Here is a 24,922-nt window from a genome sequence, read left to right on the forward strand (position 1 = left end):
GATAATAAGATTAACTTGTGTAAACAGTTAAAACTTAGAGGTAAAAGAATTACCCAGCAACAAAAAAACATCCCTCATGTGAGTAAAGGCTGGGACATCTGGATACAATACCTTGTCGGCTTACTTGTGGCACATGTCACAATGACAAAGATGTCAACATAATATGTCAGATTTGTCAATGTTTATTTGCCTTATTACAGTGTGGCAAGAGATAAGGAAAAATCAGTGACATTAAGGTTTTATACAGGAGTGTTTATAGGGGAATGCTATGCAGGGCAGCGGCTTCAAAGGCTAACGAGATACTAGCATGTATTAAAAGAGGCATTGATTCAAGGGAGGAAAGCATAATTCTGTCACTATATGTCACTATATAAAGCCCTCGTAAGACCTCACCTTGAGTATGGAGTGCAGTTCTGGGGACCAATCACAAAAAAAGATATTGCAGAACTAGAAAAAGTTCAGAGAAAGGTCACAAAGCTAATAAGGGGATTAGAGAATTTAAGCTATGAGGAGAGGCTAGCCAAACTGGGTCTGTTTTCTTTAGAAAAGGAGCGCTTGAGAGGTGACATGATTACTTTATATAAATATATTCAAGGCCCATATACAGAGATGGCAGAAGCTCTGTTTATTCCAAGAAAATTGTTTGTGACAAGAGGTCACAATTTAAGTTTGGAGGAAAGTGTCGCGTCTCCTTTCTTGCTCATTGCCTAGGGCTGTGTCGGCTATGGAGGCGTGCGGCACTGATGTCATCGCCACACGCTCCCTGATGCCGGTCTCACGCTGTGGCGCCAATCCTTCTTTATTTAAACCTGTTTAGTGCGATCTATCACTGCCCAAATATAGGTGATACTTTGTGTGCTCCTGGGTGTGATAGATCGTACTAGAATTGCTGGATTGATATTTGATGCTGAACTTTGCCTGTCTGACTACTCTGCCTCTTAACCCTATAATTGCTCGATTGATATTTGCTGCTAACTTTGCCTGTCCGACTACTCTGCCTCTTAACCCTATAATTGCTGGACTGCTTTACTGTTGCCAAATCCTGCCTGCCTGACCATTCTAGTGGGGTGCCCTTGGACTGCTTTACTGTTGCCGAATACTGCCTGCCTGACCATTCTAGTGGTGTGCCCTTGGACTGCTTTACTGTTACCGAATCCTGCCTGCCTGACAATTCTTCTGGTTTGCCTTGGACTGCTCTGCCATTGTCACTGGGGACTGACCTGCCTGTGGTGAGTGTCACCTACCTCATCTTACTTACTTTTTCTGCTCTGGGATATTCCCTATATTTCCGTCTCGATGCCGGAATAACAAGACTGCTGGCCGAGTTCAGTCTGATAGAGGAATATCCCACGAGCATTAGAGAAAGGAGATTTAATCTCCTGCAAAGGAAATGTTTTTTCATTGTAAGAGCAATAAAATTGTGGAACTCATTACCAAAGGAGGTAGTGAATGTCAATACCCTAGATACATTTAAAAACTGTTTGGATACATTTCTGTCTATAAACAAAATTCATAGATATGATTGCTAGTATTAAATGGGTCACCTTTTAGTGGGATTATTTAATTTTAACTGGAGCTTGTAAGTATTTTAGATTTGTATAGGTTGAACTTAATGGACTTCAGTCTTTTTTCAACCTCATCTACTATGTTACTATGTTACCCCAATCATTACTGTAGCCCCCCCCTTTTTTTACATCACCAAAGCTCTACACAGAGTAAAGAGAAAAAAAATATATTTTTAATAAAATAACTGCAAAAAGTAGAGAAACAAAATGGCAATGAAAAGTGCCTTTACATTGCAGTCTATGGGAACTGTGTGTTCCTTGTAAATATATATGTATATGCTTATATACATATATATTTATGTGTTAATATGCGCAACTTACCCCCTTCGCTGTGCTAGTTCTCATACCGTGTCTCACAGCAGGAGAACAAGGCTCCCATTGCAGCTTATGGAAGCATGCTCTTGTGAGCACAATGCATCCCAGCAACATTTGCGTGTGCTGGTATTGCTCAGTGGAGCATAAATATTGCTTTTGCAAAAGCAATAAATAGCACTCCACTTGTAATCTGACCCATAGCTGCAAGGTCAATGAACCCTATGTTACTATGTGTGCCTGCAATTATTCTCAGTTAGATCGATTTTAGTTTTATTAATCAAAGGGATATAATTTACTTTATACCATTCATAAGGATTTTTCTTTATCATAATACCAAGATAAGTAAATTCCTTTTGAACTATTTTGAATGGTATTTTCTGCAAACTTTTCTTATCTTTAAAAATCCATAAAAATTCAGACTTCTGAGTACTAATTTTGTACTCAGAAAAGAAACTGAAGTCATCAATTGTTTGCAATATTAGAGGGATACTGATTTTAGAATTACTCAGGTATAGTATCAGATCATCTACATATAGAGAAAGTTTTTAATATATATCCCCTAATTTATTCTAATTTTACTCTAATGTGAATAGCCAAATGTTCAAATGCTAAATTGAATAACAAAGGGGAAAGAGGGCATCCTTGTCTGGTGCCTTGGCAATGTTTTAGGGGTAGGAATACTATTAACCAGAACTGAAGTAATAGATTTATTATAGATAAGATAAATGCATTTATTAAAATGACCAGAGAACCCAAAATGTTTCAGTGATGTGAAAAGGTGATCCCATGTAATACAATCAAATGCTTTTTCAGCATCAATTTATTTTTTTAAACTTCATGTGTGTAGAGTCCATTACTTTCTGTCACATTCCTACAAGGAGGCTGGGGTCCCTAAAAGAAGGCATTTATAGCTTAATGTCATACATATTCTAGAGTAACATGAGCTGGTTTACTATTAACATTACATCTGGCTTGTCTTCCAGATGGCAATGGCTACACTGAAAATTTCTAAGTGTACATTTAGCAAGAAAAGTTGTTTGCTGTTTTTTTACACAATCTGTTTCTTTTTTGATGTTTACTTTTTTTTAAATAAAGGAACGCTGTTTCATACCTAGTAATAATATTTATAAAGAAAGAAAGAAACCATAGATATATTAATCATGGTATAAAAGTAAGGGAATTCAGCACTCTTTTAATGAATACAAAAACATATTTTATTATGTCAATTGAAAAAATAAGTCAGTGAACTCTGTCATCAAGGCAAAACACACTTACATTTAAAATTACAAATTACAAATAAAGTGCCGGAGTGACCTGACAAAGCCCTGTGGATCAGCCTATGGGGGGAAACGCGCGTAGGCGGTGGTTAACAGTTGCCGGTATTCACTTTGAAGCGTGACTTTGTTTTTACATATGAACAGCTTGATAGGAGCCCTCCTTTATGGATGCAGATGTGGAGACAAGTCGATCTGGATGCAGCAGCATACTGCTTACAAGTTTGTCTATGACCATGGAGGAGAGGTATGCACTCACATTAAGGAGAGGTAACTAGGCTGCTTTACTGTTGGAACTCTGCAGGGCTATAACTTGTTGCCTGTTGCCAGGATCTGTTTGCAGCTTCCTCTGACTTACAATTATATGGCTTGTATGGCTGCTGGAGCTGGCTTACAACTACTAATAAGCTTTGCTTGCATGTTCTGTCTTGTGCTGTCTCGCTTTTACAGGAATGTATAGATGGTCCTTACTTTGCAAACTTTTTCTACCTTTACGGCTATAACCGTATACATTCAATTCCACAGCACTTGCCCAATCAGTTTCTGAAGCTCTCTCTCTGCTCCGTTGGTGTGCATAGATTCCCAAGTTCCCCTACCCAGACGATGCCTGTTTAATACAGGGTTTGGTGTAGCTGGGTGTTGCACACTTTTCTCTACTTTGCTTCCATTTGAAACCAACATTTTATTTGTAATTTTAAATTTTAAATGTAACATGTATTTATGTGATTTGCACTTTTATGTCTTGGGAAGTGTGTTTTGCCTTGATGATAGAGTTCACTGACTTGTTTTTTCAATTGAGATGATCAGGCGAGATGATCTAAGAAGTTTCTATGTACAAGTTCCCTCAAAAAATTTATTTTAGAAACTCAAATTTTATTTTGAGAAATGTTTATGTCACTATGTAGTTTTCTTTATGTGAGAGACTTACAATATAAGGTCTAAAAAAATCCCAAAATGTTTGTGTAATTTATCTTCATGCCAATGAGTTTTTGATCATTAGGCTCTAAGGAAGATCATCTCCTATGCAGTCAATTTATGATGATCCAGAGTTACTGACCTCTGTATTGTTCCCACGTTCTGCTGCCAGACACAGAGAGATCTGAGCGTGGTAAATTGTTGTGCTTTTCACCCATTTTGACTTTGCTCCACTTTTCCGTATCTGGATTTATTTGCTTTGTCACCTATAGAGGAAATTGTAACAAACATATCTAATAAATCTAGTCTTATGACATGTTGTAACATTTTTGCAATTCAAAAATAGGTATTTATGACAATCTTGTGCTAATGCAACACTAAAACTTCTGATACTGTTACTTTTCAGCTTATTTATAACCATCCCTAATTGGCCTCAACAGGAGAGATCAGAAAAAAGAACAGGATTTTTAACCAAAGATTTCAACATAAAAGGTCTCATTACTAAAGTTAGGTCCAAAGGTAGGGGTATGTATATAATGACAAAATGTGTGGTAAGATATAAATACATAACTGAATAAACAAAACTAATACAGGAGAATGAGGGCCCTGCTCCGAAGAGGGCCTGGAGTTATACAAGGTTAGAGACAGTCTGATGGAGCAGGGTAGATATTTCCAGAGGACAGGAGCAGCGCGTGAGATGTCTTGTAGATCAGCAACTAAGGTGGATGAGTCTAGCAGCTGAAGCATTCATGATTGAATAGATGAGAGAGAGACAGTATTTGAGAACACCATTTAGAAGTAGTTTGTAGTAGTCAATATGTGACTGAATGTGGAAATGAATACGTTTTTTTTCTCAAGTAAGGAAAGGGAAAATTCTGAAAATATTGCGTAGGTGTACACGGCAGGATTTGGTAACAGCTTGTATATGTGGAATGAATCGGAGTTCAGAGTCAAGTGTGGCACCAAGCGGACCTGCAATGAGGTGTTGAGAATAGAGAAATGTCAGGTGTGGAGTGTAATGATATGTGAATATATGTAATGTTATCATGTTGCTTTAAGAGCTAAGATGACATTAGCAACAGGTTGCAGTCTGAACATTTTCATGTGACTAGAAAGTCAGGAAGTGAATGTTCATGTTATGCTGGAGTTATGATTAAATAAGTAAAACAGTTATTCAGTTAAAGATTTGTGTGTCAGCATCATTTGTTATACAAGAAACCACAAAAGAATACAAGACATGGTGTCAGAAGTGGGATCAAGATCTTATACAATTTGAACAAAGGATGGAAGGATTTTTAGATTGAATAGAAGGGACATTCTAAAAGAACCAGAGTGAATAGAAGAGACATTCTAAATGAACCAGAGCAGATGTATGACAACACAGGAACTGATGAAGTGCTAAACAACAACCAAGAGACTGATCCAAAAGTTAAACGGTCTGAATGCCAAAGAATACCCACCTGTTAGATTATATATACATGTTTGTCTTAATACATGTTGTTAGAAATTATGTCATTTTCTTAAAACAGGAAGGTGTAATGATATGTGAATATCAGGTAATATGTAATGTTATCATGTTCCTTTAAGAGCTAAGATAACATCAGTAACAGGTTGCAGTCTGAACAGTGTCATGTGCCTAGAAAGTCAAGAAGTGAATGTTCATGTTATGCTGGAGTTATGATCACATAAGTAAAACAGTTATTCAGTTATAGATTTGTGTGTCAGCATCATTTGTTATACAAGAACCCACAAAAGAAAACAAGATATGGAGTATCTAGGGGGGGGGGGGGAATAAGAAGCAGTTCAGTTTGAGGTGGTGTGAAGACATCCAAAAGGAAATTGTAGAGAGGCAGTTGGTAATCTGGTTGAGTAAAGAGGCAGAGATATTAGTAGAGGAAATATACATTTGGGTATTATCAACATATAAGTGGTACTGGACCCCACAAAGGGAATATGTATAAGTAGAAAAAAGCAAGAGACCCAAAACAGAGCCTTGTTGTACTTCTATTGAGAGAGGCTAAGGGTCTGAGGATATGCTGTTAAAGGAAACTTTAAACGAGTGGTTTGAGAGATAGGAAGCAAACCAGTAGAGGGCTGTCTTTGATGCCAAAATAATGCTGCAGTAAAAGATTACAAGACTACCTTTTTTAGGTTCAGAACCCTGGACCACCAATCATCAAGCGCTACCCAGGTTCTGAAACAAGAATGAGTCGGCTCCTAAGCTTTACATTCTTGCTGTTCAAATAAAGATATCAATAGAACAAATACAAATTGATAATAGGAGTAAATTAGAAAGTTGCTTAAAATTGCATGCTCTATCTGAAAATTGTTTAGTATCCCTTTAAGTTTGTTGCTATATATAGATTAGCAGTTTCAAATAACTGTACATTACCGGTAAATGGTATCTGTACATGGCATAAGCCCTTGCAGACATACTGGCAGAGATTACAAGTCGCGTGCTGACTGCAGTGTGCGTGCAATATGTTTTTTATTTAGGCTCCCTCGAGTGTCTTCAGCCTCTCAAGCCTCACCCGTCCTTATGTTATTAACATAAGGACTGATGAGGCTAGAGAGGCTGAAGACGCTCAAGGGAACCTAAAGAAAAAACATATCACGTGCGCAGCAGTCAGTGCGTGACTTGTAATCTAGCTTACTATAAAGTTTTACATTATATTTGCTCACTGGTTGTTCTGGAATGCACATTATTGTGGTAGCACAATACAACATATAGTTTATTTGCTACCCTTTAGGTCTATGGTGGGACATTTCTGCTTTTTTGTAATGTGACATACCTCTAATACTTGCTTAAAGGGACAGTAAACCTTAAAAATAATGTTATATAATTCTGCACTATGTACAGAATTATATAACATTATATTAGCCAAACATTATTTAAACGTAATTTCCCCTATTCATTTTTAAAAGAAAGCGCTGTTTCACAGACCCGCTCTCTGCTCTCTGCTGAGCGGGTCTGTTATATTTCCTCAGCGCATCGGGCCAGCTGTATAGTCACAGCCTGGCCCGACCGCGCCATAAGACTAAGTGCAGCTCGCTCCTGTGACAGGAGCGAGCTGCACTTAGTCTTATGGCGCGGTTGGGCCAGGCTGTGACTATACAGCTGGCCTGATGCGCTGAGGAAATATAACAGACCCGCTCAGCAGAGAGCGGGTCTGTGAAACAGCGCTTTCTTTTAAAAATGAATAGGGGAAATTACGTTTAAATAATGTTTGGCTAATATAATGTTATATAATTCTGTACATAGTGCAGAATTATATAACATTATTTTTAAGGTTTACTGTCCCTTTAATTCTGCCTGTTTTCAAGAGACTGGTGTTAATACTTATCCTATAATTATATTAGGAACAGGGAGACTACCTTTGAGATTTTTGACCATATTTGTATGTCTTAGACTCATAGAGGCCTATTTATCAAGCCGTCAACTGTGCTGCATTCGCCGGCACCAATACTCTCGCCGAACATCGTCTGACATCACTGCCGCGGACCTGAATACGTTCTCCATATTTAACAAAAAAGCTGTCAAAAAGCCGCGCACAAAGTACGGGGCGATGAGCAGCGGACTGTTGTTAACTAACAGTCATCGATCTCGCTGCTCTTCGGCTTTTCACAGCTATATTTGTATACTGTCAATAAGCACCCACTCTATACTAAACTGTTTAACCCCTAAACCGCCGCTCCCGGAGCCCACCGCCACTCTAATAAACTTATTAACCCCTATTCCTCCACTCCGCCACCTACATTATACTTATTAACCCCTAATCTGCCGCCCCCTACACCGTCGCCACCTGCATAAAGTTATTAACCCCAATCCTGCCGCTCCCGGAGCCCACCGCAACTAAATAAATGTATTAACCCCTAAACCGCCAGCCCCCCACATCGCCATAAACTAAATTAACCTATTAACCCCTAAACCTAACAACCCGCTAACTTTATATTAAATATTAACTCATCCCTATCTTACAATAAATTTAAACTTATCTTTAGATTTAAATTAAACTATATTAAACTAATAATTAACCTATTCTAACTATTATAATAAAATTACATTAAACTATATTAAATTAATAATTAACCTACCCTAACTATTATAATAAAATTACATTAAACTATATTAAATAAATAATTAACCTACCCTAACTATTATAATAAAATTACATTAAACTATATTAAATTAATAATTAATCTAACCTAACTTTTATACTAAAATTACAAATTAAAATAACTATATTATATATTTAAACACCTAACCCTACTCAAATAATTTAAATCTACACTAAAAAATTACAAAGTTACAAAAAACTAAGGCCTAGATTACTAGTTTTGCGTTAGAGGCTATGTGGTGCTAACGAGCAGTTTTCCCTCAACGCTCACTTACCTGCAGCGCTGGTATTATAAGTTTTCAGAAAACCGCCATTGAAAGACAAGAAGTGAATGTTGAGCAAAATTTTGCTCATTACCGCACTCCAATACCAGCGCTGCTTAAGTCAGTGGTGAGCTGGTCGTACGTGCTCGTGCACGATTTCCTCATAGGAATCAACGGGGAGAGCCGGCTGAAAAAAAGTCTAACACCTGCAAAAAAGCAGCGTAAAACTCCTTAACGCAGCCCCATTGATTCCTATGGGGAAATAAAATTTATTTCTACACCTAACATCCTAACATGAACCCCGAGTCTAAACACCCCTAATCTTACACTTATTAACCCCTAATCTGCCGCCCCCAACATCGCCGACACCTGCATTATATTATTAACCCCTAATCTGCCCTCTGGACACCGCCGCCACCTACATTATACTTATGAACCCCTAATCTGCTGCCCCAATGTCGCCACAACCTACCTACATTTATTAACCCCTAATCTGCCGCCCCCCACGTCGCCACCACTATATTAAAGTTATTAACCCCTAAACCTAAGTCTAACCCAATCCCTAACACCCCCTAACTTAAATATAATTACAATAAATCTAAATAAATATTACTATCATTAAATAAATTATTCCTATTTAAAACTAAATACTTACCTGTAAAATAAACCCTAAGCTAGCTACAATATAACTAATAGTTCTAAATATAAATCCTAAAATAGCTACAATATAATTATTCGTTATATTGTAGCTATATTAGGGTTTATTTTACAGGTAAGTATTTAGTTTTAAATAGGAATACTTTAGTTAATAAGATTTAATTTATTTTGTTAGATTAAAATTATATTTAAGTTAGGGGGGTGTTAGGGTTAGGGTTAGACTTAGCTTTAGGGGTTAATACATTTATTATAGTGGCGGCTAGGTCCGGTCGGCAGATTAGGGGTTAATAAGTGTAGTTAGGTAGCGGCGACATTGGGGGGTAGATTAGGGGTTAATAAATATTATGTAGGTGTCGGCGATGTTAGGGGCAGAGAATTAGGGGTTCATAGGGATAATGTAGGTGGCGGCGGCGGTGTGCGGTCAGCAGATTCGGGGTTAAAAATATTTATTATAGTGGCGGCGATGTGGGGGGACCTCGGTTTAGGGGTACATAGGCAGTTTATGGGTGTTAGTAAACTTTAGAGCACTGTAGTTAAGAGCTTTATAAACCGGCGTTAGCCCATAAAGCTCTTAACTACTGACTTTTTTTTGCGGCTGGAGTCTTGTCGGTAGAGGCTCTACCGCTCACTTCAGCCAAGACTCTAAATACCGGCGTTAGGAAGATCCCATTGAAAAGATAGAATATGCAATTGGCATAAGGGGATCTGCGGTATGGAAAAGTCACGGCTTGAAAGTGAGCGTTAGACCCTTTCCTGCCTGACTCTAAATACCAGCGGGCGGCCAAAAGCAGCGTTAGGGCCCCTTAACGCTGCTTTTGACGGCTAACGCAGAACTCTAAATCTAGGCGTTAGTATTTATTTTTTTGTGTAACTTAGGCCTAGATTTGGAGTTCGGCGGTAGCCGTCAAAACCAGCGTTAGAGGCTCCTAACGCTGGTTTTGGCCGCCCGCTGGTATTTGGAGTCAGTGATTAAAGGGTCTAACGCTCACTTTTCAGCCGCGACTTTTCCATACCGCAGATCCCCCTACGCCATTTGCGTATCCTATCTTTTCAATGGGATCTTTCTAACGCTGGTATTTAGAGTCGTTTCTGAAGTGAGCGTTAGAGCTCTAACGACAAAATTCCAGCCGCCTGAAAATAGCAGGAGTTAAGAGCTTTCTGGCTAACGCCGGTTTATAAAGCTCTTAACTACTGTACTCTAAAGTACACTAACACCCATAAACTACCTATGTACCCCTAAACCGAGCTCCCCCCACATCGCCGCCACTCGATTTAAATTTTTAACCCCTAATCTGCCGACCGCCACCTACGTTATACTTATGTACCCCTAATCTGCTGCCCCTAACCCCGCCGACCCCTGTATTACATTTATTAACCCCTAACCTGCCCCCCACAACGTCGCCGCCAGCTACTTAAAATAAATAACCCCTAATCTTCCGACCGCAAAGCGCCGCCACCTACGTTATCCCTATGTACCCCTAATCTGCTACCCCTAACACCGCCGACCCCTATATTATATTTATTAACCCCTAATCTGCCCCCCTCAACGTCGCCGACACCTGCCTACACTTATTAACCCCTAATCTGCCGAGCGGACCTGAGCGCTACTATAATAAAGTTATTAACCCCTAACCCGCCTCACTAACCCTATCATAAATAGTATTAACCCCTAATCTGCCCTCCCTAACATCGCCGACACCTACCTTCAATTATTAACCCCTAATCTGACGACCGGAGCTCACCGCTATTCTAATAAATTGATTAACCCCTAAAGCTAAGTCTAACCCTAACACTAACACCCCCCTAAGTTAAATATAATTTACATCTAACGAAATTAATTAACTCTTATAAAATAAATGATTCCTATTTAAAGCTAAATACTTACCTGTAAAATAAATCCTAATATAGCTACAATATAAATTATAATTATATTATAGCTATTTTAGGATTAATATTTATTTTACAGGCAACTTTGTAATTATTTTAACCATGTACAATAGCTATTAAATAGTTAAGAACTATTTAATAGTTACCTAGTTAAAATAATAACAAATTTACCTGTAAAATAAATCCTAACCTAAGATATAATTAAACCTAACACTAGACTATCAATAAATTAATTAAATAAACTACCTACAATTACCTACAATTAACCTAACACTACACTATCAATAAATTAATTAAACACAATTGCTACAAATAAATACAATTAAATAAACTAGCTAAAGTACAAAAAATAAAAAAGAACTAAGTTACAAAAAAGAATAAAATATTTACAAACATAAGAAAAATATTACAACAATTTTAAACTAATTACACCTACTCTAAGCCCCCTAATAAAATAACAAAGCCCCCCAAAATAAAAAATTCCCTACCCTATTCTAAATTAAAAAAGTTACAAGCTCTTTTACCTTACCAGCCCTGAACAGGGCCCTTTGCGGGGCATGCCCCAAGAGTTTCAGCTCTTTTGCCTGTAAAAGAATAAATACAATACCCCCCCCCCCAACATTACAACCCACCACCCACATACCCCTAATCTAACCCAAACCCCCCTTAAATAAACCTAACACTAAGCCCCTGAAGATCTTCCTACCTTGTCTTCACCATACCAGGTTCACCGATCCGTCCTGGCTCCAACATCTTCATCCAACCCAAGCGGGGGTTGGCGATCCATCATCCGGTGCTGAAGAGGTCCAGAAGAGGCTCCAAAGTCTTCCTCCTATCCGGCAAGAAGAGGACATCCGGACCGGCAAACATCTTCTCCAAGCGGCATCTTCAATCTTCTTCCATCCGGTGCGGAGCGGGTCCATCTTGAAGCAGGCGACGCGGATCCATCCTCTTCTTCCGTTGTCTCCCGACGAATGACGGTTCCTTTAAGGGACGTCATCCAAGATGGCGTCCCTCGAATTCCGATTGGCTGATAGGATTCTATCAGCCAATCGGAATTAAGGTAGGAATTTTCTGATTGGCTGATGGAATCAGCCAATCAGAATCAAGTTCAATCCGATTGGCTGATCCATCCTATCAGCCAATCGGAATTCGAGGGACGCCATCTTGGATGACGTCCCTTAAAGGAACCGTCATTCGTCGGGAGACAACGGAAGAAGAGGATGGATCCGCGTCGCCTGCTTCAAGATGGACCCGCTCCGCACCGGATGGAAGAAGACTGAAGATGCCGCTTGGAGAAGATGTTTGCCGGTCCGGATGTCCTCTTCTTGCCGGATAGGAGGAAGACTTTGGAGCCTCTTCTGGACCTCTTCAGCACCGGATGATGGATCGCCAACCCCCGCTTGGGTTGGATGAAGATGTTGGAGCCAGGACGGATCGGTGAACCTGGTATGGTGAAGACAAGGTAGGAAGATCTTCAGGGGCTTAGTGTTAGGTTTATTTAAGGGGGGTTTGGGTTAGATTAGGGGTATGTGGATGGTGGGTTGTAATGTTGGGGGGGGGTATTGTATTTATTCTTTTACAGGCAAAAGAGCTGAAATTCTTGGGGCATGCCCCGCAAAGGGCCCTGTTCAGGGCTGGTAAGGTAAAAGAGCTTGTAACTTTTTTAATTTAGAATAGGGTAGGGAATTTTTTATTTTGGGGGGCTTTGTTATTTTATTAGGGGGCTTAGAGTAGGTGTAATTAGTTTAAAATTGTTGTAATATTTTTCTTATGTTTGTAAATATTTTATTATTTTTTGTAACTTAGTTCTTTTTTATTTTTTGTACTTTAGCTAGTTTATTTAATTGTATTTATTTGTAGCAATTGTGTTTAATTAATTTATTGATAGTGTAGTGTTAGGTTAATTGTAGGTAATTGAAGGTAGTTTATTTAATTATTTTATTGATAGGGTAGTGTTAGGTTTAATTATATCTTAGGTTAGGATCTATTTTACAGGTAAATTTGTTATTATTTTAACTAGGTAACTATTAAATAGTTCTTAACTATTTAATAGCTATTGTACCTGGTTAAAATAATTACAAAGTGGCCTGTAAAATAAATATTAATCCTAAAATAGCTATAATATAATTATAATTTATATTGTAGCTATATTAGGATTTATTTTACAGGTAAGTATTTAGCTTTAAATAGGAATAAGTTATTTAATAAGAGTTAATTTATTTCGTTAGATTAAAATTATATTTAATTTAGGGGGGGTGTTAGTGTTAGGGTTAGACTTAGCTTTAGGGGTTAATACATTTATTATAGTAGCGGTGAGGTCCGCTCGGCAGATTAGGGGTTAATAATTGAAGTTAGGTGTCGGCGATGTTAGGGAGGGCAGATTAGGGGTTAATACTATTTATGATAGGGTTAGTGAGGCGGATTAGGGGTTAATAACTTTATTATAGTAGCGCTCAGGTCCGCTCGGCAGATTAGGAGTTAATAAGTGTAGGCAGGTGTCGGCGACGTTGAGGGGGGCAGATTAGGGGTTAATAAATATAATATAGGGGTCGGCGATGTTAGGGCAGCAGATTAGGGGTACATAGGGATAACGTAGGTTGCGGCGGTTTACGGAGCGGCAGATTAGGGGTTAAAAAAATATGCAGGGGTCAGAGATAGCGGGGGCGGCAGAATAGGGGTTAATAAGTGTAAGGTTAGGGGTGTTTAGACTCGTGGTACATGTTAGAGTGTTAGGTGCAGACGTAGGAAGTGTTTCCCCATAGGAAACAATGGGGCTGCGTTAGGAGCTGAACGCTGCTTTTTTGCAGGTGTTAGGTTTTTTTTCAGCTCAAACAGCCCCATTGTTTCCTATGGGGATATCGTGCACGAGCACGTTTTTGAGGCTGGCCGCGTCCGTAAGCAACTCTGGTATCGAGAGTTGCATTTGCGGTAAAAATGCTCTACGCTCCTTTTTTGGAGCCTAACGCAGCATTTGTTTAAACTCTCGATACCAGAGTTAAATTTATGGTGCGGCCAGAAAAAAGCCCGCGGAGCGTTAACAGCCCTTTTACCGCCGAACTCCAAATCTAGGCCTTAGTGTTTGTTATTTTTTGTAACTTAGTTAGTTTTTTCTAACTTTGTAATTTTTTAGTGTAGATTTAAATTACAGGTATACCCCACTCATACAGCGGGTTAGGGACCGGAGCCCCGCTGTAAAGTGAAAACCGCCTTAAAGTGAAACAAGGCAGTTTTAGCTTTCTTTTCAGTGTTTAAAATCCTCAAAACATGTTTCAACTAACATATATTAGGGGTGCAATAGCGCTATATTTAGTTTAACACTAGCACAGCACAGTATTCAATTAGTATTCAATAAATACTGTACCTGTAAAATTGTGACAATTACTGTAGTAAAATTTGCCAGACTATACCACTGAGACACAGATTGCACTGTAATGCTGTAAACAGAGTAAACTAAGCATAACAAGATGGTGCCAGTCACTTTTCTAGCAATCTCACGATGATTACAACACTGTTTCAAAATCCTTGGAGGTTGAACTTCAGCTCCACAAAGCGCTGTATTAGCGAATCGCTGTAAAGTGAAGCGCTGTAAAGTGAGGTATACCTGTATTTGAGTAGGTTTAGGTGTTTAAATATATAATATAGTTAATTTAATTTGTAGCTTATTGAAATTTTAGTTTAAAAGTTAGGGTAGGTTAATTATTAATTTAATATAGTTTAATGTAATTTTAGTATAATAGTTAGTGTAGATTAAATTAATTAGTTTAATATAGTTTAGTTTAAATCTAAAGGTAAGTTTAAATTTATTATAAGATAGGTATGAGTTAATATTTAATGTAAGGTTAGCGGGTTGTTAGGTTTAGGGGTTAATAGGTTTAGTAAGTGCTAGTGATGTGGGAGGCCAGGGGTTTAGGGGTTAATAACTTTGTTTAGTTTTGGTGGGCTCCAGGAGCGACGGGATAGGGGTTAATAACTTTCATTTAGGTGGCGGCGGTGTCGGGGTGGCAGATTAGGGGTTAATAAGTATAATGTAGGTGGCGGTGGTGTAGGGGGCGGCAGATTAGGGGTTAATAAGTATAATGTAGGTGGCGGCGGTGGCAGGTGGCAGATTAGGGGTTAATAAGTATAATGTAGGTGGCGGCAGATTAGGGGTGTTTAGACTCAGGGTACATGTTAGGGTGTTAGGTGTAAACATAACTTTTATTCTCCCATAGGAATCAATGGGATATCGGGCAGCAGCGAACATGAGCTTTCGCTGCTTTCAGACTCCCATTGATTCCTATTGCATAGAAAACCAGGTACGCTGGGCCGGAATAGTGGCGAGCGTACCTGGTATATTTTTGATAACTAGCAAAAGTAGTCAGATAGTGCCGAATTTGCATTCGGAACATCTGTAGTGACGTAAGCATCAATGTGTGTTGGACTGAGACCGGCGGATCGTATGTTACGTCACAAAATTCTACTTTTGCCGGTCTGTAGCCTTTGATAAATAAGGCGAATCAAGCTCTCCACAATTACGATGTGGAATTCCAGCGTATTTGCGGTTGACGGCTTGATAAATAGGCCCCTTAGAGACTGGTTCTATACATGCTGCATGCGTATGGGCAAGGTAGTTAATTCTCTATTTATTGTATTTACTTACATACAAGTTGAGCTACTTTCTATGATACAGCTAGACTGGGCTGTGTGTACTTGTTCATCACATTGAATGACATCTTTAGCCCAACTGCCTATATTCCCCTACTGCTCTATTATGTGTAACAAAAGTTACTCCATAGTTTTCTCTCGCCTAGATTTAGAGTTCTGCGGCCAAAGGGGTGCGTTAGCTACGCATGCTTTTTTCTGGCCGCACCTTTTAAATACCGCTGGTATTTAGAGTTCACAGAATGGCTGGGTTTTCAGTGCGTTAGGCTCCAAAAAGGGAGCGTAGAGCATAATTTAACGCCACTGCAACTCTCGATACCAGCGGTGCTTACGGACGCGGCCAGCTTCAAAAACGTGCTCGTGCACGATTCCCCCATAGAAAACAATGGGGCTGTTTGAGCTGAAAAAAAACCTAACACCTGCAAAAAAGCCGCGTTCAGCTCCTAACGCAGCCCCATTGTTTCCTATGGGGAAACACTTCCTACGTCTGCACCTAACACCCTAACATGTACCCCGAGTCTAAACACCCCTAGCCTTACACTTATTAACCTCTAATCTGCCGCCCCCGCTATCGCTGACACCTGCATATTTTTTTTAACCCCTAATCTGCCACTCCGTAAACCGCCGCTACTTACATTATCCCTATGTACCCCTAATCTGCTGCCCCTAACATCGCCGACCCCTATATTATATTAATTAACCCCTAATCTGCCCCCCACAATGTCGCCTCCACCTGCCTACACTTATTAACCCCTAATCTGCCGACCGGACCGCGCCGCTATTATAATAAAGTTATTAACCCCTAATCCGCCTCACTCCCGCCTCAATAACCCTATAATAAATAGTATTAACCCCTAATCTGCCCTCCCTAACATCGCCGACATCTAACTTCAAACATTAACCCCTAATTTGCCGACTGGAGCTCACCACTATTCTAATAAATGTATTAACCCCTAAAGCTAATTTTAACCCTAACCCTAACACCCCCCTAAGTTAAATATAATTTTTATCTAACGAAATAAATTAACTATTATTAAATAACTTATTCCTATTTAAAGCTAAATACTTACCTGTAAAATAAACCCTAATATAGCTACAATATAAATTATAATTATATTATAGCTATTTTAGGATTTATATTTATTTTACAGGTAACTTTGTATTTATTTTAACCAGGTACAATAGCTATTAAATAGTTAATAACTATTTAATAGTTACCTAGTTAAAATAATTACAAAATTACCTGTAAAATAAATCCTAACCTAAGTTACAATTAAACCTAACACTACACTAGCAATAAATAAATTAAATAAAATACCTACAATTATCTACAATTAAACCTAACACTACACTATCAATAAATTAATTAAATACAATACCTACAAATAACTACAATTAAATAAACTAACTAAAGTACAAAAAATAAAAAAGAACTAAGTTACAAAAAATAAAAAAATATTTACAAACATTAGAAAAATATTACAATTTTAAACTAATTACACCTACTCTAAGCCCCCTAATAAAATAACAAAGCCCCCCAAAATAAAAAAATGCCCTACCCTATTCTAAATTAAAAAAGTTCAAAGTTCTTAACTATTTAATAGCTATTGTACCTTGTTAAAATAAATACAAAGTTACTTGTAAAATAAATATAAATCCTAAAATAGCTATAATATAATTATAATTTATATTGTAGCTATATTAGGGTTTATTTTACAGGTAAGTATTTAGCTTTAAATAGGAATAATTTATTTAATAAGAGTTAATTTATTTCGTTAGATTGAAATTATATTTAATTTAGGGGGGTGTTAGTGTTAGGGTTAGACTTAGCTTTAGGGGTTAATCCATTTATTACAGTAGCGGCGAGATTCGGTCAGCAGATTAGGGGTTAATAATTGAAGTTAGGTGTCGGCGATGTTAGGGAGGGCAGATTAGGGGTTAATACTATTTATTATAGGGTTATTGAGGCGGGAGTGAGGCGGATTAGGGGTTAATAACTTTATTATAGTAGCGGTGCGGTCCGCTCGGCAGATTAGGGGTTAATAAGTGTAGGCAGGTGGAGGCGACGTTGAGGGGGGCAGATTAGGGGTTAATAAATATAATATAGGGGTCGGCGGTGTTAGGGGCAGCAGATTAGGGGTACATAAGGATAACGTAGGTGGCGGCGCTTTGCGGTCGGCAGATTAGGGGTTAATAAGTGTAGGCAGGTGGAGGCGACGTTGTGGGGGGCAGGTTAGGGGTTAATAAATATAAAATAGGGGTCGGCGGTGTTAGGGGCAGCAGATTAGGGGTACATAAGTATAACGTAGGTGGCGGTCGGCAGATTAGGGGTTAAAAAAATTGAATCGAGTTGCGGCGATGTGGGGGGACCTCGGTTTAGGGGTACATAGGTAGTTTATGGGTGTTAGTTTACTTTAGAGCACAGTAGTTAAGAGCTTTATAAACCGGCGTTAGCCCAGAAAGCTCTTAACTACTGACTTTTTTCTGCGGCTGGAGTTTTGTCGTTAGATTTCTAACGCTCACTTCAGCCACGACTCTAAATACCGGCGTTAGAAAGATCCCATTGAAAAGATAGGATACGCAAATGACGTAAGGGGATCTGCGGTATGGAAAAGTCGCGGGTGGAAAGTGAGCGTTAGACCCTTTCCTGACTGACTCCAAATACCGGCGGTAGCCCAAAACCAGCGTTAGGAGCCTCTAACGCTGGTTTTCACGGCTACCGCCCAACTCTAAATCTAGGCCTCTGTGTCTTATATAATTTACTTATGCCAAATCATTTAACTATTATATTATTGTTATATTATACATAGCCTATAAACATATTTACTGTGTTAATTTTTTTTTTTTTTTTTATTATTTTTATTGAGGTTAAATATAAAATATCAAGCGTGATGAATTACAGCAATCATATACATATGCAGAAAAAACCTAGCAAACAAGTTGCTACAAAATAAGCAAATCTGTTACATCACAATTATGCAGGAAATACTATAAATAAACCTCACATTTTCTATTTTTGTTGCATAAAGAGGAAAACTTTGAACCTTACATTTTCAAAATACAATTAAGAGATAATCATTACACATAAATACAGTAGCCTTTAAAAGAAAAAAACACACAAATTATTGCAAAGATATACTTAGTACTAAAGGCCCTTAGGTTACATGAGATCCCTCTCTCACTTGACCTTCCTTCTCACCTGTATAATAACATAATAAAGGTCTAATGGAAAGACAGAAGATAAACGAAAAAAAACATACAAACAAAATAAACAAAAAAAAAAAACCCAGAGCCAAAATATCTCTCTCTCGATCCCCACCCCGCCCACTGAATGCAACCCAAACACCCCGCCCCCCCAGAACGCCACCGACTAGGACTCCCTCATAGTACCATCAATCCATGTATGTGGGAAAACATTAAGTAACGTTAGTTCCGCAAAACTCACTGAAGAAAGGAAAGGAGAAAGTATCCTTTTTTGCAAGGAATATGGATAGGACAGAATAACTGGTGTCCATTTCCATAGAAACTTCTTGATCCTTTTCTCCGATACTTCATAAAGATGAAATGATTTAAAGACAATTTGATCTTGCAAAGATCTAAAAACCATAGCTAATCCCGGTATCCGCCTAGCTTTACAATTTTTGAGAATACAGTATCTAACAGTGAGAATAATAGTATTTAAGCTATTTATGGTGTTCACATTAAAGGCCTCTTGTGGAGGACATAGAAAGATGACATCTTCCGCAGATAAAGCAATTGATATTTTGTATAATTTATTAAACAAGAATATAATCTTTAACCATAATTGTCTTACCCTAGGGCATGTCCAAAACATATGAAGCAAATCAGCCCTATCATGTGAACAACGGGGGCATAAACTAACCAAAGTCGGGTAAAATCTAGAAATTTTCCACGGAGAAAGGTAAAAATTATTAATCAATTTCATATGAGATTCATTCCAAGATATCGGAACTTTACACTTACGTAAAGAGTCAAAACTCTGAATAATCTTATCATGATTTACCGAGGGGATTAACGGCAGCCAGGACTTACAAATGTTATCCCTAAATAAGAGACTCTGCTTGGTCAACATGATATCATACATCAAAGATATCGAAGAGTTTCCTGCCACAAATTTTTGTATAAAAAGCTTAATATCCGTCCAATCAGAGAGCCAAGAAGTGGGCCAGCTTTGAGATAGAACGAAATGGCGAATTTGAAAGTAAGCAAATAGATTAGATCTAGCTAGATCATATTTATTAAAAATCGTATCCGCCATTAATAATTGATCATTCTCATCAAGTAACTGTTTGACGTAATGTAGTCCTTTATCGGACCAAACTTTAAAAACATTTTGATAAAGGCCAGGCAAAAAATTTGGATTATTTACAATAGGAAGCCATTCAGAAAACGAATAATCTATATCTAACATTGCACAAAACTTTTGCCAGGCAAAAACTATGTTTCTAACAGTAAATAAGACAGCTAACATTCTGAGGCAGCTTCTGGACTGCAGTATGTAATATAGCTTTTAGCGCAAATGGGGCACTCAAATAATTTTCTAGCTCTTCTGATGAAACTAGATTAGTGCCAGCAAGCCAATCTATTGCCGTTTTAACCATGGCAGCTAAGTTATACAATTTAAGGTTAGGAAGCGCCAATCCCGCCGATCCGCAATTTTGCATTAATCTAGCCAACGCAATTCAGGGCTTTTTATTGTTCCAGATAAATTTAGAAACTTGAGCATTAAAAAACTTTAAATCTTTATTCAATAAGAATAAAGGCAAATTCTGGAGCGGATATAACAAACGTGGAAAGATGATTGATTTTATCAAATTAACTCTAGCTGTGATAGACAGTGGAAAAGCGGCTCAAAGATGCAAATCAGATCCAATTTTTTGAAAAAGGGGCTCAAAATTGGCTTTATACCAGAATTTAGGATTTTTATGCAAAACCAAACCTAGGTATTTAATAACATCAACCAATTTAAATGGAATATCGAGGCCTTCTAGTTGAGAAGTATTTATACACATTAATTCGCTCTTTTCTAAGTTTATCTTATAACCTGAAAAGGAGCTGAAAACTTCTAACACTTGTAGAATCATAGGACTAGACTGCTGGATATTGGTAAGAAAAATCAACACATCATCTGCATAGAGCAACATTTTGAGACGGTGTATACCGAATGGGACTCCTATCAAAACATCTCAACATCGAATCGCGAGAGGTTCCAACTCTATATTAAAGAGTAGAGGGGATAGAGAGGGCACCCTTGCCTAGTGCCTCTCTGTAATATTATTTTAGGGGATAAAGACCCATTGATAAGTAAAAAGGAAATTGGTTTATGATATAATCTAGAAATAAATTGTGCAAATTCCCCTTTTAAGCCAAACTTCTCCATCGCCCTAAAAAGGTATTCCCATACAATCGAATCAAAGGCTTTGACCGCGTCCAGGGAGAGTATAGCAGTCCCTTGCCATAATGGCTTCTTCCTCTCCTTATCCACATTCCAGGCATAATCTAAGAAATTGATCAATTTGCGGGTATTTTTTTTGCTGGATTTCTAGCTACCATAAATCCAGTCTGGTCTGGATGAATGATTTTATATAAACAAGAAGATAGTCTTGAAGCAATAATAGCCATTAAGATCTTATAGTCTGTATTCAAAACCAAAATCGGCCTGTAAGAGGCCGGATCTTCGGGATTTTTACCTTTCTTTAAGATGAGCGAAATATTGGCCGCGGAGAAATAACTAGAAATCATATTATTAGACATATAATAGTAATTAAAAAGTTTTTCTAAAGTGGGCAGAACGACCTCACCAAGACATTTATAAAGCTCCGTTGGAAACCCATCTGGTCCAGGAGCCTTATTCATCTTCAAATGATCTATAGCTTTTCTAATTTTATCGATAGATATTGGAGCATTAATCGATATTAAGTCCTCGTTACTTAATTGAGGCATCTTTATCATGGACCAAAAGGTATCTTGGTTAATAATATCTATCTCAACTACAGAGTATAGTTGTTGATATTAGGCAAAAAATGCCTCCATGATCCCCTTAGTCTCCGTATATCTTCCCTTTTCAGTTTGAATCGCGGGAATAACATTTTTCTTTTTTCTAACCTTAATGAGTCTAGCTAAATATTTAGCGGAGGAGCCATGCAATCCTTTAAATTGAAGATTTATTTTTGCTTCTTCCTCTAAAAGTTTTTGTTTTAAGAACAAGTCTCTTTCCTTCCTATTATCTTGGTATTTTTTCCAGTTTCCCGAAGTGCGCCTTAAACAATATTTTCTATATGAGTTCCTAACTTTATTCATGATTTGAATTTCCCAAGCTTTACTCTTTTTCTTCGCTATACTAATAAATGTTTGTATTTCTCCCCGCATTACAGCTTTAAAAGCTTCCCAGAAAATTTCCGGTTTATTAGCATAGCTTATATTATCGGCGTAGTATCGTTGCCAGAGAGATCTCAAAAAATTAACAAATTTAGGATTAGTGTACAAATATCGAGGGAAATAAAAACTAGGCGTTTGAATACTATTCTTTAGCCCAGTAGGGAATGACAAATAAATAATTGCATGGTCTGAGATGATAATATCTCCAATTCCTGTCTCTAATTTCTGACTAGCTAAATTCTCCGTAATTAAAAGTAGGTCAATTCTCGAAAAGGTGCCATGTGCTTTAGACTCACAAGAAAATGACTGTTTATCTGGGGTTTTTAAACACCATATATCAACTAATTTTAGCTTCTGCGCAAAATTGTGATAAATATTTTGCATTCTTTTCATAGGCTAATCTATTTTTATTAGAAAGTCTATCTAGTGCCGGACATAGGGTAGCATTGAAATCACCCCCTAGAATTAAATTTTCAGCAATAAAGGGAAATAATTTGATTTTTATTTTCTCCCAGAATTCTCTAGAAAACTTATTTGGGGCATAAATATTACAAAATATAAATTTAATATTCTTTATAAACACATGGATAAGAATGTATCTTGCAGCCGGATCTATTTCTACCTTATCTATTTTGTATTCTAACTCTTTATGGAAGAGGATAGCGACCCCACATTTTCTAGCTCGACCAGTCACAGAGACTACTTCCCCTACCCATTTTATCTTCAATTTAGCCACTTCATACTCATTAAGATGTGTCTCCTGAAGGAGAACAATATCTGGTTTATAGCTTGCTAAGGTTTTAATAACCAATTTGCGTTTAATGGGGGAAGATATCCCTCCTATATTCCAAGATAAAACCTTAATTCCTTCCACCATCTAAAATCAGGCTAATTAGCCATTTTGCAAGGGTCAGCCCATTCGGGGCGAACCGAGGGCGTGGATCGGGGGAAAGAGGGGAGGGGCGGTGGCGGAGAGGAGAGGAAGAAAAAAAAAAAAGAAAAAAAAGGGAGGGAAAGACACAACACATGTAAAATACAATATAGCACCCTCACTACTTCCATTAACATATGGTTCCTATTATTTAGAAGAGAAAAAAACAGCTCCATATAGGACAATCTTACCATTATATGAAAACTGAAACTTACCCCGTCTCTATAAATTTTTTAACATCTGCCACCTCCTCAAAAGAATATTTAGTACCTTTGTCCTCAATGATTATACGTGCTGGATATATCAGGCGAGCTTTAACCCCTTTATTTATCAATTGCGAACAATATGGGGCCATTAATTTTCTTTTAGCGGATGTCTCATATGAAAAAAAATCCTGGAACAACAGAATCCGATTCTTTCCAAAAATAGGAGGATCATTTTTTTAAAATAGTTTCAATATTTCAACTTTATCTTGAAATTTTAGCAATTTGAAAATACAGATTCTGTTCCTCATGACTCCATCCGAGAGGGGTTTCTTTTGGCCCAACCTATGTGCTCGTTCTATCGCCAGGGGTAACAACTCAGGGGCCATCCCTAACGTTTGTGGTAATGTAATTGAAATGAATTTCAATAAATCCTCAAATTCTGGTGTTTCTGGGAGACCCACTATCCTAATATTGTTACGCCTGGAGCGATCCTCAAGATCCTCCAGGCGTGACTGCATACTTTTAATTTTAGCATCTTGTTTCTGAATTAAGTCTCCATGGATATGAGATATATCTTCTACCTCAGAGATTCTTGTCTCAGCCTCAGTTAGTCTGTTCGAAAACTGCCTGACTTCAGAGGACAATGACTAATTCAGCAGAGATAGTCACTAATTCTTTCTTAATTACTTCAAACTGTGGGGAGAATATCTCTGTTAGCTGTGAAATCAGTATTTGTGAATCAGAAGACATTTTACTAGTTTCTGTTGAGCTATCCAAACTGGTATCTGATATTTTACTTTTTTTATCTTTTACTTTTACAGGCATTTTGGGTGAATTAGATTTCACCTGAGTGATAAATCTATCCATAAAGGATAGAGCTGACAACACAAAAATAAATCAAGTGCACTTTGAAGTGAAGACCCACAAAAAGAAAAAAAGAAAAGAAAAAAGACTAAAAGCAAAATCCAGCTTTGAACAAACGTCACAAAACCCCCCTCCCAACCTTTCCCCCTTCTATATATATTTCCAAAATTAATGTGTAACAATTATATTAGTGTTACTACATAATGCTTAATAGTGCAAAGTGGTGCATACAGCCTGTAAATCTCTACTATCCTAACCAGTTAGTTTTAGCTGTTTTTATATTTCTATGGGCTTGTCTCCTTCCAGATAAAATACACACTTTAGCAGCTCCCTTATAGCTCAAATTTATCTCAGCTTTATAAGTGCTTGTGTATCACTTCAGTATCAGTTTACACACCCAGTTTAATTACCTGAATCTAATTGTTAGCTTCTCTATGAGCCGGAGAATATGCAGATAATATATGGACAATTAGAAAAATACACAGCACCTATAGCCACCCTTATTACACATCACTATATATGTGCAGGCAAACAAACCCAATATAACGTATTCAACGTCTCCCTATAAGTGATAGAATTTAACCAGACCTATTTTAACAGATCATTACAGAGTTAGGCATATTAACTATCCCCTCAAATCTCAGCTTACACAGCGCATCCATAATAGCACATTTCTCATATTTCTTTATCCAAGCATAGGATTAGCCACTTTCGTAAATTGCTAATATTGTCCTCCGCTTCTATGCGGCAAACTAAAGTTCTGCAGGATGCTCTTTACTAGCAACTTGAAAGTCTCGCACACAGGAATATAACTACTAGGGCAAAACGATCACAAGCGGTATCCACACTAATGCGGCAGAGCAAGTTCACTGCAGAGATATCCC

The 24,922-nt window shown here is 37.8% G+C and overlaps 1 protein-coding gene across 1 annotated transcript in view; it reads right to left on the bottom strand.

Annotated features, from left to right (window-relative positions):
* The window catches only part of LOC128647985 (uncharacterized), a 103,181-nt gene that overhangs the window by 16,207 nt on the left and 62,052 nt on the right, over positions 1 to 24,922 (bottom strand). Inside the window, exon 2 of the mRNA XM_053700665.1 lies at positions 4,212 to 4,335. Coding sequence (XP_053556640.1) covers positions 4,212 to 4,287 — 76 coding nt within the window. The 5' untranslated portion in view covers positions 4,288 to 4,335. The remainder of the gene's footprint in view (positions 1 to 4,211; positions 4,336 to 24,922) is intronic.

The sequence above is a fragment of the Bombina bombina genome, chromosome 2 (genome assembly GCF_027579735.1).
Source record: "Bombina bombina isolate aBomBom1 chromosome 2, aBomBom1.pri, whole genome shotgun sequence".
Lineage (NCBI taxonomy): Eukaryota > Metazoa > Chordata > Amphibia > Anura > Bombinatoridae > Bombina > Bombina bombina.